At 40.9% G+C, this 14,593-nt stretch overlaps 1 protein-coding gene across 6 annotated transcripts in view; it reads left to right on the forward strand.

The window, feature by feature from the left end:
* STAU2 (staufen double-stranded RNA binding protein 2) overlaps nucleotides 1-13,750 on the forward strand; it is a 236,454-nt gene extending 222,704 nt beyond the window's left edge. For all 6 annotated transcript variants that reach the window (XM_075920513.1, XM_075920512.1, XM_075920516.1 and 3 more), the window contains 2 exons: nucleotides 11,697-11,785; nucleotides 12,662-13,750. In XM_075920513.1, the coding sequence (XP_075776628.1) occupies nucleotides 11,697-11,785; nucleotides 12,662-12,755 (183 nt within the window). In that variant the 3' untranslated portion in view covers nucleotides 12,756-13,750. The remainder of the gene's footprint in view (nucleotides 1-11,696; nucleotides 11,786-12,661) is intronic.
* Nucleotides 13,751-14,593: the final 843 nt, after the last annotated feature.

The following is a 14,593-nucleotide window of genomic DNA, read 5'->3' on the forward strand; positions in this document are numbered from 1 at the left end:
AAAGAGGTTTGCTATTGCCCTTTGGAAGCTCGCAATGCCCGACAGCTATTGCTTGGTGGGACACCAGTTTGGCATGGGCAGGTCTACTGTCGGGTCCATCCTGATGGAGGTAAGTCACTCTAGGGGGACAGTCAGTGCTGGGGTGTGTGAAAAAGGGGGAATGTCAGGAAAGGGCAAGAGGGAGTGGGGGATGGGCTGGAGTGGGAGTGGGAGGGAGCTCCTCAACTCACCTGCACTGGTCCAGGGGTGGGGGGCTCCTGAGGAGGGGATTCACGGGCTGTTTGGGGGGATAGGTTAAGGGGGATTCTCCTCCCAAGGGCTCAGGCACCCCATCTAACATTTTTTTTGTCTATTTGTCTCTTTCTGCAGGTAGTGAGGGCCATCAGTTCAGAGCTGCTGAACAGGCTTGTCTGTCTGGGAGACCTGGACACCACTGTGGCCGGCTTTGCTGCCCTTGGCTTCCCAAACCATAGAGGAGCGCTCGATGGGACACACATCCCAATCCCCATTGAGCAGCTCATTAATAGGAAGGGCTACTTTTCAGTGGTGCTCCAGGCCCTGGTCGACCAGCAGGGAAAGTTTACTGACATTTGTGTTGGGTGGTCGGGGTGAGTACATGATGCCCACATGTTCAGGAACTCCTACCTGTACCGCAGGCTGCAGGCAGGAACATTTTTTCTGCATCGGGACCTTGCGCTTGGGGACGTTCACATGCTGATGTGCATTGTGGCTGAAGTGGCCTACCCCCTGATGTCGTGGCTGATGAAGCCCTACACCAGCCACCTGGATGCAAGCAAGGAGCAGTTTAATGCACATCTTAGCCAGGCTTGCATGCAGGTGGAATGGGTGTTCAGACGTTTAAAAGGGAGGTTCCATTGCTTGCTCACATGGTTAGAAATGGGGGAACGCAACATCCCTGAGGTGGTGGCCATGTGTTGCGTTCTCCATAACCTCGTGGAGAGAAAAGGGGAAGCCTTCCTCCCAGGGTGGGGTACAGGTGCTGATGTTGAGGGGAGGCAATTTGAGCAGCCCTGGACAGCTGCCATCCACCAGGCTCACAAGTCTGGCGTTCGCATCCGGGAGGCGCTGAGGGAGCGATTCTCTAAAGGAGCCCACTGACTCTCCTCAGGGCCTCTTCTATGGGGGCTTGGCCCTGGCCCAATACAACCTTCCCTCCATATCCCTCACTCTGACCCTCTTTCTAGAAATAACACACCACGTTTTGTTTGAAAACATAAATGTCAGTTTTATTGTAATCAATATCAATAGCTGAAAGCATCTAGAAATGTAGATAAAATATAAATTCTTATGTTAATTGTAAATAGTTTTCTGTTAAATCACAGTTTCTGAGTCAAAAATAAACATTTTCTTAAATAACCAACATCGTCTGTAACTGGAGCGGTGGGGTGCTGAAAACCTGGAAGAGGGAGAGGAATCAAGTCAAAGGGTGCTTCCCTGATCACAGGCGCCTGCCGCCTCACGTCCCAGCACCACCATGGCCTCGGGGTCGGGGGCGACAGTTTGCTGGACAGGATGGGGGGGTGCACTTGGGTCTGGGAGGGCTGGGGGACGGGGGGACTAGGGCAGAGAGAGGTGCAAGGAGGGAAAGGGGTGGTTGTGGGAAAGGGGGGGTTGGTGGGGCAGGGTCATGGCATGCTGGAGGAGCAGTACCAGGGACAGGAGCAAGCAAGCCACAGACCTCCCGCATAGTGGCACAAATGGCAGTGCGCTGCTGGACGAGCTCTTCCAGCAGGCGGTCATGCCACAGAGCCTCTGCCTCCGTCCACTCTTTCAGGGTCTTGTTGAGATCCTGCAGGGCTGCCACATGCTGCTTCAAAATGTCAGTATAGACACACCAGTGCCTGCAGCTCCCATGTACCCAGGATGGAGGTGGGGCCAGGGTGCTGTGGCCCTCTTGCACGGGTGGTCCGGCTGCGGAGGAAAAGAGGAAGAGACAATCAGTCATGTGTGCAACAACTGTCCCTGAGGGCATGCCCTCCCTGTAAGGGACTCTCCTTCAGACAGGGAACTCAGAGATTCTGAAAGTAACACCCTGTGTGAGCTGGGCAGCAGCCTGAGCATCACAGGGACCCCAAAGTGCCAGTGGGACCATATGCCCCCCTACACTGCCAACCCACTCGTGTGTGTTCTGGAAATGGCTCCTGGCACCACGTGGCGCACACCCACGTGTCACACTATCCCTGCACGTGTTTGCACATGCACGGCCAGCTGCACGATGTCCAGGCTGAGCATTCCAGGTTTCCCTTGTGCATCAGCCACTGTGCACCCACCTCCCCCACCCTATGCGTGGCACAACCTTACAGCACTCACCTGCTGGTTCTTCCCCGATGTCCGAAGACACTTGGGAGTCCTCTGGGGTCTGGGTGACTGGCTCCAGGGTGAGGGTCACAGTGTCGTCCTCCTCCTCTTCCTCCTCCTCCTCCAGCACCAGGTCTCACTCTCCAGATTTCCTGGACTGCTCGTGCTCCTGTTCTGGTTCCTCCTCAACAGGATCTGATAACCCAGACTGCATGAGACGCAGTGGAGTCCGGGCTTCCCCACTGCAGAAAATGTGCTCCAGCTCCACATAGTACAGACAGTAGTGTGGGGCTGCTCCAGAGCGGGAGTTTTCATCTCAGGCCTTCACATAGCCCTGGTGCAATTCTTTATCTTTGGTCCGCACTTGGTCCTGGGTGCAGGGGTGGTGCCCTCTCCTGGCCCCAGTCCCTGGGCCATGCGGCCATAAATTTCCACATTCCTACGCTGTGACTGGAGGGCTTGCAAGGATTCCTTCTTGGACCACAGCTCAAGGAGACTCTTGATTTCTGGCCCTGATCACGCCAGTGCCGGCATTTGGAGCCCCTGTGTGGGTCCTCAGAAGTCTCCCTGGAAGAGCCAGACAGGTCTTGGGGCTGTGACATGTCTCGGATCCTGTGAGACAGGAAGAGCCATGTGCTCTGGCTGGATTCCTGCCACACATGATTGGCAGGGTGCCTGTCCCTTTAAAACATGGCTGCAGACAGTAACAATAGAGGTGCAAGGCATGCAGATGGACTGTCCACCAGGGATTTTCCTGGAGGCCTTTCCTCTCCCTCCCCCCGGAAAAAACTGGCTCCCTGCATCCACATATGCCTTTTTTCGACGGATCTCTGTCGAAAAAGGCATTCTTCCTTTTAAAACTAGGTTTACCGCCATCGAAAAAACTGCCACATCCTTTCTATTTATTTTCGAAAGAACACAGCTGTAGTCTAGATGCAGGTAAAGTATTTTTTAAAAAAGGCTACTTTTTTCAAAAAACCCTGTAAGTCTAGACTCACCCCTAGGGCATAGATCCAGTGAAGCCATAGAATTGAATTATGGAGGAAAATTAGCTCATTGTCTTTGATTGTAGCTCTTCTTCATTGCACAAAACACAAAATTCCCTTCTGCTCAGCTGGCTATTCTGCATAGCCGCTCAGCTACTAGCTTCCTGCCTGCCCCCAGCCTCTCCAAGTTTATCATAGGCACAGTTGCCCCTATCCTGGCACTTACAATCCTAGAAAAAGAATGGAGAAGCCAGAAAGAAGAAACATAACTCAGGTGCACCCATGAAATCCCTAAACAACTCCATTCTCCATGCAGTGCCCCTCAATTATATCTTCTACTGTAATCTTCCACTTTCTCCTCAGCCTCAAAAACATTATTTTGTTACTTTGGAATTAAGGTTACTACTGTTCAGAGGTGCCCTGTTTTTCTTGTGTCCTTCCCGAAAGAAAAAGTTTAATTCCCAAAACTCAAACATTGTAAAACCACGAACTGTGAGTTAAGCTCTCCTATCTACATCTTACAAGAAGGGTAGCTTTGCCAGACAAAACACTCACTCAAGAAAATGCTGTTAAGGTAACACTTTCCACACATTTTCAGAACAGAAAGGCAGGAGAAGCACAGGGTATTGTTGACTACCTGGAAGCTTAACTTTACCCTCACAAAGTTTCTTGTGGGCTATTACTATGCAGTAAGTTCCATAATATTCAAGTATATGTGTGAACTGATGTCAGTAGTTAGGATGGCCCTTTATTTTAGACCCAAATTTGCTTCATTCCCACACATCACAAATACTGAATCATGAAACAGTGATAAACAGTATCATTCATGCTAAGTAGATATAATTTAAAATGTTGTTAGTTTACTTTATATGTCTACTATGTTTGGATCTCGTGAGAAATGTGTGTGCAAGCACTTCTGTTCTCGGTGTTACAAGAAAAGTGAGACTAATAGGTTTGCTTTCACAAAATAAACATCAAGGAAAAGTCTTTCCGCTAAAAGTATTTGCGCAAGAGAGCATCTATATTGGCATGTGCCTTTGTGCAAAAGCATCCGTGCCAGTGTAGACGCTCTCTTGCGCAAGAAAGCTCCGATGGCCATTTTAGCCATAGGGCTTTCTTGCGCAAGAAATTAACGTTGCTGTCTACACTGGCCCTTTTGCGCAAGAATTATTGCGCAAGAGGGCTTATCCCTAAGCGGGAGCATCGGAGTATTTGCACAAGAACCACTGATTTTGTACATTACAAAGTCAGTGTTCTTGCGCAAATATTCGCAGCCAGTGTAAACAGGTGGCAAGATTTTGTGCAAAAGCAGCCGCTTTTGTGCAAAATCTTGCCAATGTAGATACAACCCAAGATTTCTTTTAAAGTTTTGTAATGCATATTATAAAGAGCATTTAACATGTACTAGTATCTAACAGTATATTTTTCCTACTATAAAAATCAGGTAAAAATGTCCCATGTTTCCATCCGTGGCATCAGGATAGTAAAGACTTAATTCAGCACAGTTTATTTTTGCATTGATATTCTTCCACTGCCAGGGAAAGACGAAAATAAATGTTCTTACAAACTCTTTCTAATGTGAAATCCAGGGTAATATTTCTTTAAGACAATGCAAAGTAGGGTTCAGCAAAAGTAAAGAAATGCTTGTTGAAGATAACTCTATAACTTTTAATCCTATTCGGCATATCTCCACAGTAGGCAATTATACATGTAATACAATAGTAAATAAGTAACAGAGAAAACTTCTCTGATCCAGATACTTTTAACAATAAATTGAAAAAGAAACCAGTACAAGTCCAGGCTATGTCTATACTACGGCTGTGTGTACACTGACCACTTATTCCGTAAAATCAGCCGCTTTTCCGGAATAACTTACCAGCTGTCTACACTGGCCCCTTGAATTTCCGGAAAAGCACTGACGATCTACTATAAAATCATCAGTGCTTTTCCGGAAAAACTATGCTGCTCCCGTTTGGGCAAAAGTACTTTTCCGGAAAACTGTTCCGGAAAAGGGCCAGTGTAGACAGCACAGATTTCTTTTCCGCAAAAAAGCCCTGATCGCGAAAATGACGATCGGGGCTTTTTTGCGGAAAAGCGCGTCTACATTGGCACAGACACTTTTCCGGAAAAAGTGCTTTTCCGGAAAAGCATCCTGCCAATGTAGACGCACTTTTTCCGGAAATACTTATAACGGAAAACTGTTCCGTTTTAAGCATTTCCGGAAAATCATGCTAGTGTAGACGTAGCCTACAGGTATCTATTGGAAAAAGGTATGCAAATTGCATTCCACAATTTGCATACCTTTTTCCAACAGTTTTTTCAGAAGAGGCTTTTCCAAAATTTGGCCCATCTACACTGGGCCAAATTTCGAATAAGCCTCCTTTTTCAGAAGAGCTCTTATTCCTCGTGGAAGGAGGAAGACAGGACTTCCGAAAGAGCACGTCTGCTCTACCGCAAAAAAAAGTGGAAGAGCAGACGCATTCCCTGGACAAGGTGGAGTTTTTCCAGGATACCTCTCTATACCAGAAAAACCCTGTAGTATAGACATAGCCCCATTTTGGCTCTTGACATATGTTGTTTTTAGTGACTTGTGGTTCATAGAATCATAAAAATGTGTAGCTGAAACGGACATGGAGAGGTCATCAAGTCCAACTCTTGCACTCAGGCAGAACCAAGTATACCTAGAACATCCCTCACTGCTGTTCATCCAATCTGTTTTTAAAAGCCTGAGCCATGGGTATTCTATAGCTTTCTTTGAAAGCCCATTCCAGAACTTAAAAAGCTTTCTAGTTAGAAATTGTTTTCGTAATAACTAACTGAAATTTCCCTTGCTGCAGATTAAGTCCATTCCTTCTTGTCCTATCTTCAGTAGACATGGAGAACAATTTATCACAGTCTTGTTCATAATAGACCTCAGCATATTTGAAGACTGTTATCAAGTTCTCCCTCCATCATCTTTTCTCAAGACTAAACATGCCCTGGTTTTTTAAACTTTCCTCAAAGGACAGGATTTTAAAATCTTTGATCATTTTTGTTGCTCTCTTCTGCTGTACTCAAAATACTCAATTGCGGATGACACCAATCCTCCCAGCATGGTGTCATCCGCAAGTTTTATAAGCAGATTCTCCACTCTATTATCCAAATAATTAATGATTATAGACTGACCTCTGTGGGACCTCACTAACTATACCTTTCCAGTTGAACCAAACCATAGATAACTATTCTGAGGATATGTCTGCTAGGTATACAGCACCTTATAGCAATTTCATCTGGATCACATTTCTCTAAATTGCTTTTGAGAATGTCAGATGGGACTGGGACTGTGTCAAAAGCTTTATTTAAATCCAGATAGATCAAGTCTACTGCTTTCTTCCTATCCACTAGGTCTTTAACCCTATCAGAGAAGGAAATTCAGTTGATTTGGTTTGAATTGTTCTTGACAAATCCATACTGGCTATTCTTTAGAACCCTATTATCCTCCAGGTACCTACAAATTAATTTTTTAAATAATTTTTTCCAGTATCATTGCACGTACCACAGTTAGGGTGATTGGTCTATAATTCTGTGGATTTGTTCCCCTTTTTAAAGATCAATATTGGGTTTTCCCTTCTCTTGTCCTCTGGGACTTTAAACAGCTTCCATGAGCTTTTACAGAAATAAAAACCATATAACTAACCCATGAATTCACTTCTACAGGATGGAGGTCAGATACTTTCTAATTTATATAATATCACTTATAAACCCCAATCCACGTTCAGGGTGCCATTGTGGTAGGCCCTACAGCAGGGTGGATAAATAAAAAAAACTTGTATTATAAATTAAATTTTATTTAAATCACTTTTTCTATTTAAAATAATACATTTTGCTGCTTAGAAATAAACCTGTTGAATTTAACTGAAAACCTATTTTAAAAATGTAAACTTACTACAATACTAAATTGTTAAATACCTTTAATAATGATTAAATTAAACTTGGAAAATATTAAGCAGTACACATTTGTTGCCCCAGCTTTAAAGAAATTCAGACCACTGAACTGGTGGAAGTCACTGACTAAGCACCTGGATCCAGTTTGTTGAAGTGCTAAATCAGCATTTGGCAGCTTTTTTGCAGATAGAACATTTTCTCTGTTTCAGTTATTTCAACTAATGCAGTTCAATGACTACTTCATTAAAAGTTAAGAAACTGATTGGGAGTTGAAATAGCAAGAAAGCTTGTTTTCTCTTCCCATTTACAAATAATAACTAGTTGTGGAGATTAAATCTAAGTCTTGAAGGACATGGTGATCGAAAACAATCTGTTCAGTTCAGTAACAACAGATAATGCTTCCTTTGTTTAATACACCAGCTGGTTTTAAATACAAAACATGTTTTGATAAACTTGTATAGAAAGAATCCAGAACATTTAAGGTTGTTTTATGTAGGAAACAATTTTAAAGTGCTTTTTGTGCCTTTTTAATTGAATTCCAATTTCCAGCTGATTAGTTTGATGCAAATAATAATTTAAAAATTAATCACTCAGTAAACAAGAAATGCATCATTTCCTAACATAATAAAAATGTGAAAATACACCACCTGAGTCAATGTATGCTAAGCTATATAATTGCTTAACTAGGCATGGTTAGTAAAGAATAGTAACAAATTTAGTATAAAGACTATATTTAGTTACAAATCGGCATATTTAAATGGCTACAAAACAATGAGAGCCAACCTTTCTTTAGAAAAATAATTAAGTATCAATTGAAAACAAGTTTACATTTGATTATTTAAATAAGGTATTTTTTTCTGCTGATTTAAATCAGTTCATCCTGCTCTACACAGACAAAGGAAAACAAGACAACCATTCCTGCTCCAGAGAATTTACAGTCTTGGCATCCTACAGGAAGCAACAGATGGATAAAACAGAAAAATGGGAATGAAGTAACAAAAGCAGAAGTCTCAGTTTGCCTCTGCCCTGACTAATGCCAGACAGTATTGATTATGTAGGCATCACAGCAGATGTTTTAATGAGGATAAGGTGATTGCTTTACCAATTATAACAGTGAGTTTTCTCCATTCAGAGGAGCTGTCATAACAAAGAGTGCTGAGGTAACAGAAAAGCAGCTAATTAGAAAGTCGTGGCTGGCAATATTGGTAGAGCACAGGTAAAGTTTGAGAGCTTATAGATCTGATTCGGGTGGGGCTAAAGGTTGATGGATCTTGAAGGCAAAGACAAGGAGATGGCGTTTCACGCAGTGGATGAGAGGGAGCCAGTGGAAGGCAACAACAAAGGGGGCAGTTGTAGTCAGAATGCCAGTCGGGGAGATTATTGTAATATCAGCATTTGGGATTGACCTGCGGAAGGCAATGTGGCTGGCTGTAGTGCTAGAGAGGAAGTTACATAGAATGAGGTGTAAGATGAAAAGGCAGATGGAACTAGACAAATATTAGAAATACTATGGAGGAAGAAGCAGTGAGACTTGGACTTGGTCTGGATGTGCAGAAATATATAAGAGGGAAATAACTGATTTGCATGACTAAATGCTGGAATTCTTCAAAGTGGAGGAAAAGTAGAAAGGCTTTTGGGTTGGAGTTCAAAAACTCAGTTTGGGCTCTGTTGCTAGCTGGACATCCCTATGGAGATGTCTAAAAGACAAATGAAAATCTTAGATTGGATGGAAAGAGGCATGCCTTTACTGGAGAGGTAAGTTTGTAATTGATGTAGAGATGATATTTGAAGCTATGTTTGTGCTTAAAAGCTCTGAAATAAAAGGTATCAAGAGGAGTAAGGAGCCAAGTCTGAACCTTGAGGAATACCCACTAGAAAGAGGAAAAGACCCACTCAGCAGTCCACAGAAAGAACAACATCAGATAACATAGTCTCAAAAGTCAATAGAAAACATGATTTTAAGAAGCAGAGTGTGGGGTCACTGGTGTTAAAGGCCTCTGAAATATCAAGGAGAAGATGGAGTAGTGGTTATTTGAGACTTTTAGGAGAGCTGTGTCAAGGTTGGGGATGGTTTAAAGGAGGTAAAGAATGAAGTTGGAGGAAAGGAGCTCAAGGCATCAGTTGTACACGGTTTTTTCAATAATTTTGCTGGTAAAGGTGCGGTATTTGAAGAGGCAGGTGAGAATCAAGGGTAGAATTTTGATTTAATTTTTTGTAATGAAGGAGATTAACACATGCTTGAATTGGGAATGGTAGGAGCCTGTGAAAAAGGTAAAGGAAAGTGCGGGACAAGAAAGAAATAGCAGAATGGGATGGGAAGGGGCACTGACTGAAGCAGATGGAGGGGTAATAGGACAAGAAATTTTGTCATCAGTGGCAAAAAGTGGGGAAGGGAATAGGACATGTCCATCAAGGTGGAAAAATAAAGCTTCTTGGCTAGGAAAATAGAACAACCGCAGAAGGAAGAAAACAACTCTGTTGTGGAGGAGAGTTGCTAGAGGTGGAACAGAGTAAGCAGATACTTGGATTGATCCATTGCTGGGCTTTGGCAAGGCAGATTATGCAATGGGAGAGAGTAAGAAAAGGGTGAAAGGTGGTGGAGCTTATAGAATGAAGGGCCTCAACAACCATATGAATGGAGGAGGGGGCCATGAGCAGGCAAGAAGTTATCAGTGTTGATACACTGTAAATCAAGAAGGACTGGGTGACAGAGCCAGAGGGACAGATATGTAATGCTGATAAATTCAAGTTTAGCAGGATATTTTTAAAGGTTCAGAGATTTATATGGATAAAAAGATCCATAATTGCATTTGATAAGATAAAAATGCGCAGTCTCATGTTTTTTGATACAAGTCTACTACTAACAGCCCAGAAATAGGAAAAAACTTCTCTGAGGATCAAGTTACTCCATGCTTGCCCATTATGGAGTTTATTGTGCTGTCGTCTGAAAACTTTAAGTACTGTTCATTGTCAGAAACAGAATATTGGGGTGGATGGCCGACTAGAATAATGCAATCCTTGTGCTATTCAGCCAGCCTGGGTACATGCTGTCTAGCAATATTTAGATTGTGTTAACCTATTTTTCAAGGGAATGCACCATTCAGAGAATCCAGGAAACATAACTGTCACTTTCCTTGTGAAAGCAGATTCAGCATTTCATTCATTTTGTTGAATGCCCCCATTAATGTAGTGAGCTTAACACACAGTGAAATGTGTGTTAATTTTGTTTTCTTTTCTGAAATACACTTGTCACTTCTTGGGCCACTGAAGGCTTCCCAGAATGTGACATCATGTATAGATTACAATGAGAGTTTTGATATTTGATGTCATGGTCTGTGATACCTTCAGTGAACAGGAAGTTCTAAGAAAGTTTCAAAGGAAAAACCCCCAAAATTTTAAAAAGTGAGCTAAAACTTTTTGTGTTCCATGCTTGATGCAGCCTTGTTATTAGAGACATTTAGATAATGAAATCTGTTTTTCAAGTTAGCTTTGCATTTCAACTTTAAGACAAAACAGGTGGTAACTTGTTTGTTATAATGGGTGTATTCTGAAGGTGAGATATGTAGTTTCATACTCAGTGCTTGCTAATTAATCATGAGAAAGCATTTGTCTCAGTTGCCAGAACAGCCAGCAAAGAAAAGAGTGATTTACCTAGTAAAACAGAAGCAGGTACAGGGGAGGAAACAGAAGCAAAGGAATGAAGAATGCACTTAGGCAAACAAATTCAAATCACATACATTGTAATATTGTTATGTTGCTGTTGTTATCCAGTACAGGCTCATGTAGCTTCTTAATGTCTTTCATTGACCTCTGTCTAAGATATATCATTGCTATTCTAGATCTAGCCATTGGGATGTAGGAATGTCCCACCACCACCATGCCTTCACTGTTCCCCCTTTTTATTACATTATACAACCCACGTGTCTTGGAGTGTTTGTAACCTGAAGTCTTTAAATCATTATTTTTGAGGACTTCAGTAACTCAGCCTGAGGTTAAGGGTCTTTTACGGGAGTGGAAGGGAGAGATTCTGTGATCAAAAAGGTGCAGGAGGTCAGACTGGAATCTAGAGCTAGATGATCATGATGGTCCCTTCTGACCTTAAAAGTCTACGAGTCTTGAAAGAATCACTTGACCTAAGATAGGGAAGCATGAGTTTCATAAACATACTAAGGGAGGCTGTGAAGACTTCATAGACTAGAGAAATGAGAATTCTAATGAACATATTTTCTCCTTAATGCTTCTAATACAACTTTAATTAACCTTAATGGGAGTTATTCATATGTATGTATCATTGTGTTTGCTCACAAATGAATTCTTTATCATAGCATTGTTCTACAGATGCTTTACTACTGTCCTAACTTAATTTGCCTCAATATACGAGAGATGTATTTAAAAAGAAATGCCATTAGTGACTGTCATAATTGTATCATTACAGTACTAGTATTTGACAACTTATTTTTTATTCAGGCAGCTTTAAGTGCCTTGAAACAGTTTTCGGAACAAGGACTGGACCCAGTGGAAGGGGCTATGAAGGTTGAAAATGGAGCACTTGAAAAGTAAGTGTAATTTCCTCTTTTGTATTTTAATGCCTGTGTGCTGTGCCAGATAAAAAAAATGTTAATTAAAAGCTTAATTGCACTTTGGAGCTCAGAGAAAACTGTGGCTCATTTCCTCTGGAATTCACATATAATTTGACAATTTGCTTACATATAAAGTATTTTACTTTTAGTGCTAGTTGTAGTATTTACTAACTAGTAATAAAACAACCAGCCTTCTCATGAAACGTTTTTTTCTTTTTAATTGTATGGCTTTTATGTAATTAGTCTAACATAGGTAATTGGAAATTTTATTTTAGCGATTAATTTTGCTTTTAGTCAAACAGGTTGCAGTGCATTATTTTACATGTAAGTAGCTTTCTACTAATCAGTATTTATGTGTTTAATGTCAGTTTTATCCTAAAGAATTTGAAAATAATGCAGAATTTCTTTCAGACTCTATGAACACTCATCTGGAATGTTAGCTCTGAGGAATATACAATAGATGTTAATTTCACAGTGGATCTTTAAAAATTAATTATTTTGAAATAAAATAGTTTGTAAAAACCAGAAAGGCATTTTCCAACTTTTAAAGTAGTTTAACAAAGTAGTCTTAATTTACTAAACAGCAACAAAAGAAAAAAATAGGCTATAAATATAAGTGGCATTTGGAATTTTCAATAGATATACTGTGCCTATTTATAAAACTGATTTAATCAGAAACATTTTCCACATGATCTCATCAGCATAGTATCTGAACATAAATATTGTTGTTTCACTTTAAAATGTCACCTTTCATGGTGACCTTTGAATCTCATGTGCCATCTGCTAATAAACATGTCTTAAAGATGTGCAACCCTGGACCTTACCTCTCTTGTTAATGTATTAATCTTTCAGACAAGTCAAGCATCTGGGAGAGAAAGCAGACAATAAACAGACTAACTCAGGCACCATTGCTCAGGACTGCAAGGATTCAAAGGCTGTCGTCTAGGAGCTTCCCAGCACCCACGGCTGCCACTGCATCCTTATAAACCTGTCAACACGCAATAGGGTGTATGTGTACAAGGAAATGAACGACTAATACCATTATTTGAGTCTTATGTGAAGACAACACTATTCTAACACAAGAGATAGTATACATGGTACTGTTTATTCAACTGGGGAAAAATAAAATCAAGCATTTTCCTCAGAACTTTAGATCAGATCATAACTCAGTTGCCCAGAGGCAGCAGAAATCTGATCATGTTACTGGAACTTAAAATAACAATTAATTGTTAGGAAAAAAAGGTAAAGTTTAAAATGAATTAATAAGAGTCAGCATTGATTCAGTTACATAATTTTTTCATAGTGTAGTTTAAGTTCAGCTTTACTCTTTTTTAAAATAAATGCTTGAATATTTTAAAATTAATCAATGACAGTGCTGTGAGAATTGTAATTGTTGTCTTCATATATAGTCATACAGCTTATCTTTTTATGCAGACATTATACATTCTTCATTCTGTATGAATATGTATGACTTTAAAATGCACTACTCAGAGTTGTATGCAAACAGAAGTTTAAATCATGAAAAGTCTTGGCTTAAACATGAACTGATGTTAGTAACAATCAGTTGCAATATACTCCAGGAAAAGCAGTTTCAGTATTTGATTTCCCTCCCCACTATCAATTGGAGAAGCGTCTTGCCTCCAAGGAACATTTCTCCCTTAATTCTGCTCTCTGTTGTGTGAAGCACATTTACACCCCATTCTGTGTGTTGTATCAACCCACCGTTTGCATCAACTGAGTGTTTTTAATAACTGCATTCTGACCAGAAATAGCAGATAGCATTGAAGTGTTATCTAGGCAAGGTAAGAAAACTCTGGAAACAGACGTAAAGATTTTCCTTGTGGAAGGAATTGTGTTGGAGATGAAAATGGCAGCTGCACTTCATACCAGCATGTTCAGATATATGGCCAAATGCAGTAAAACCACATCAGTTCATGTGTATCATGGTGGTGTCATCTCTTCTTTATTTTTTAAAAATATGCACCTGTCAGAATTATTTGAAAAACTTATAACAAACAATTAGTGCTCATACCAAGAATTGGACTAGATCATATCTTCTGCCATGTGGTTGCCTCCTATGAAACTAGGGTTCTACATATACGTAACAAGCTCTTTTAGACTCACGGGTATAATTATAAGAGCTTTCCATTTTTAACTCTGATGCAGTAAAAAAATGAAACAGCTGTCAACTCAACAATAGAATTACAATTACATAATATTTCACAAGCACATAACCCATATCTCATAATCTGGATGACTCACTGGATCAGAAAACACATAAACAGCAATATACAAAAGCAGTGCAAGTTGCATATGTAATGGGGTTCCATCAGTGAAAGTATTTTGATGCTCTGTATAGATTCCTCCACAAGGCAATACATATCATAACACACACAAAGCTAGTTGCTGCTGAAAAATGATTATCTACAAAGTAGTGGCTTTACATCTGATCCTATTTATTTATATTTTTTTATTTAAAATATTTTTACCCTGCCTCTCTATTTAAAATATTGGAGGCAGCTTACAACATTTTTTAAAATACAATACTATATATATATTTAAAATACAGACCCCAAAGGGGGGACATAAAATCTGCTAAAACACCTCAAGACGAGGGACACACACACATATACAACTAAACACCAAAAAAAAAAAAAACACAGGAAAAAAAGGGTGGCCTTGGCCAGGTGCCGAAACAATGCCAACATTGGCGCCAGGCAAATGTCCCGAGGGAGAGAATTCCATAGGCTAGGGGCAAAGGCTAAGAAGCCCCTGCTCTGCACG

Source organism: Pelodiscus sinensis, chromosome 2 (assembly GCF_049634645.1).
Source record: "Pelodiscus sinensis isolate JC-2024 chromosome 2, ASM4963464v1, whole genome shotgun sequence".
Taxonomy (NCBI): Eukaryota; Metazoa; Chordata; order Testudines; family Trionychidae; genus Pelodiscus; species Pelodiscus sinensis.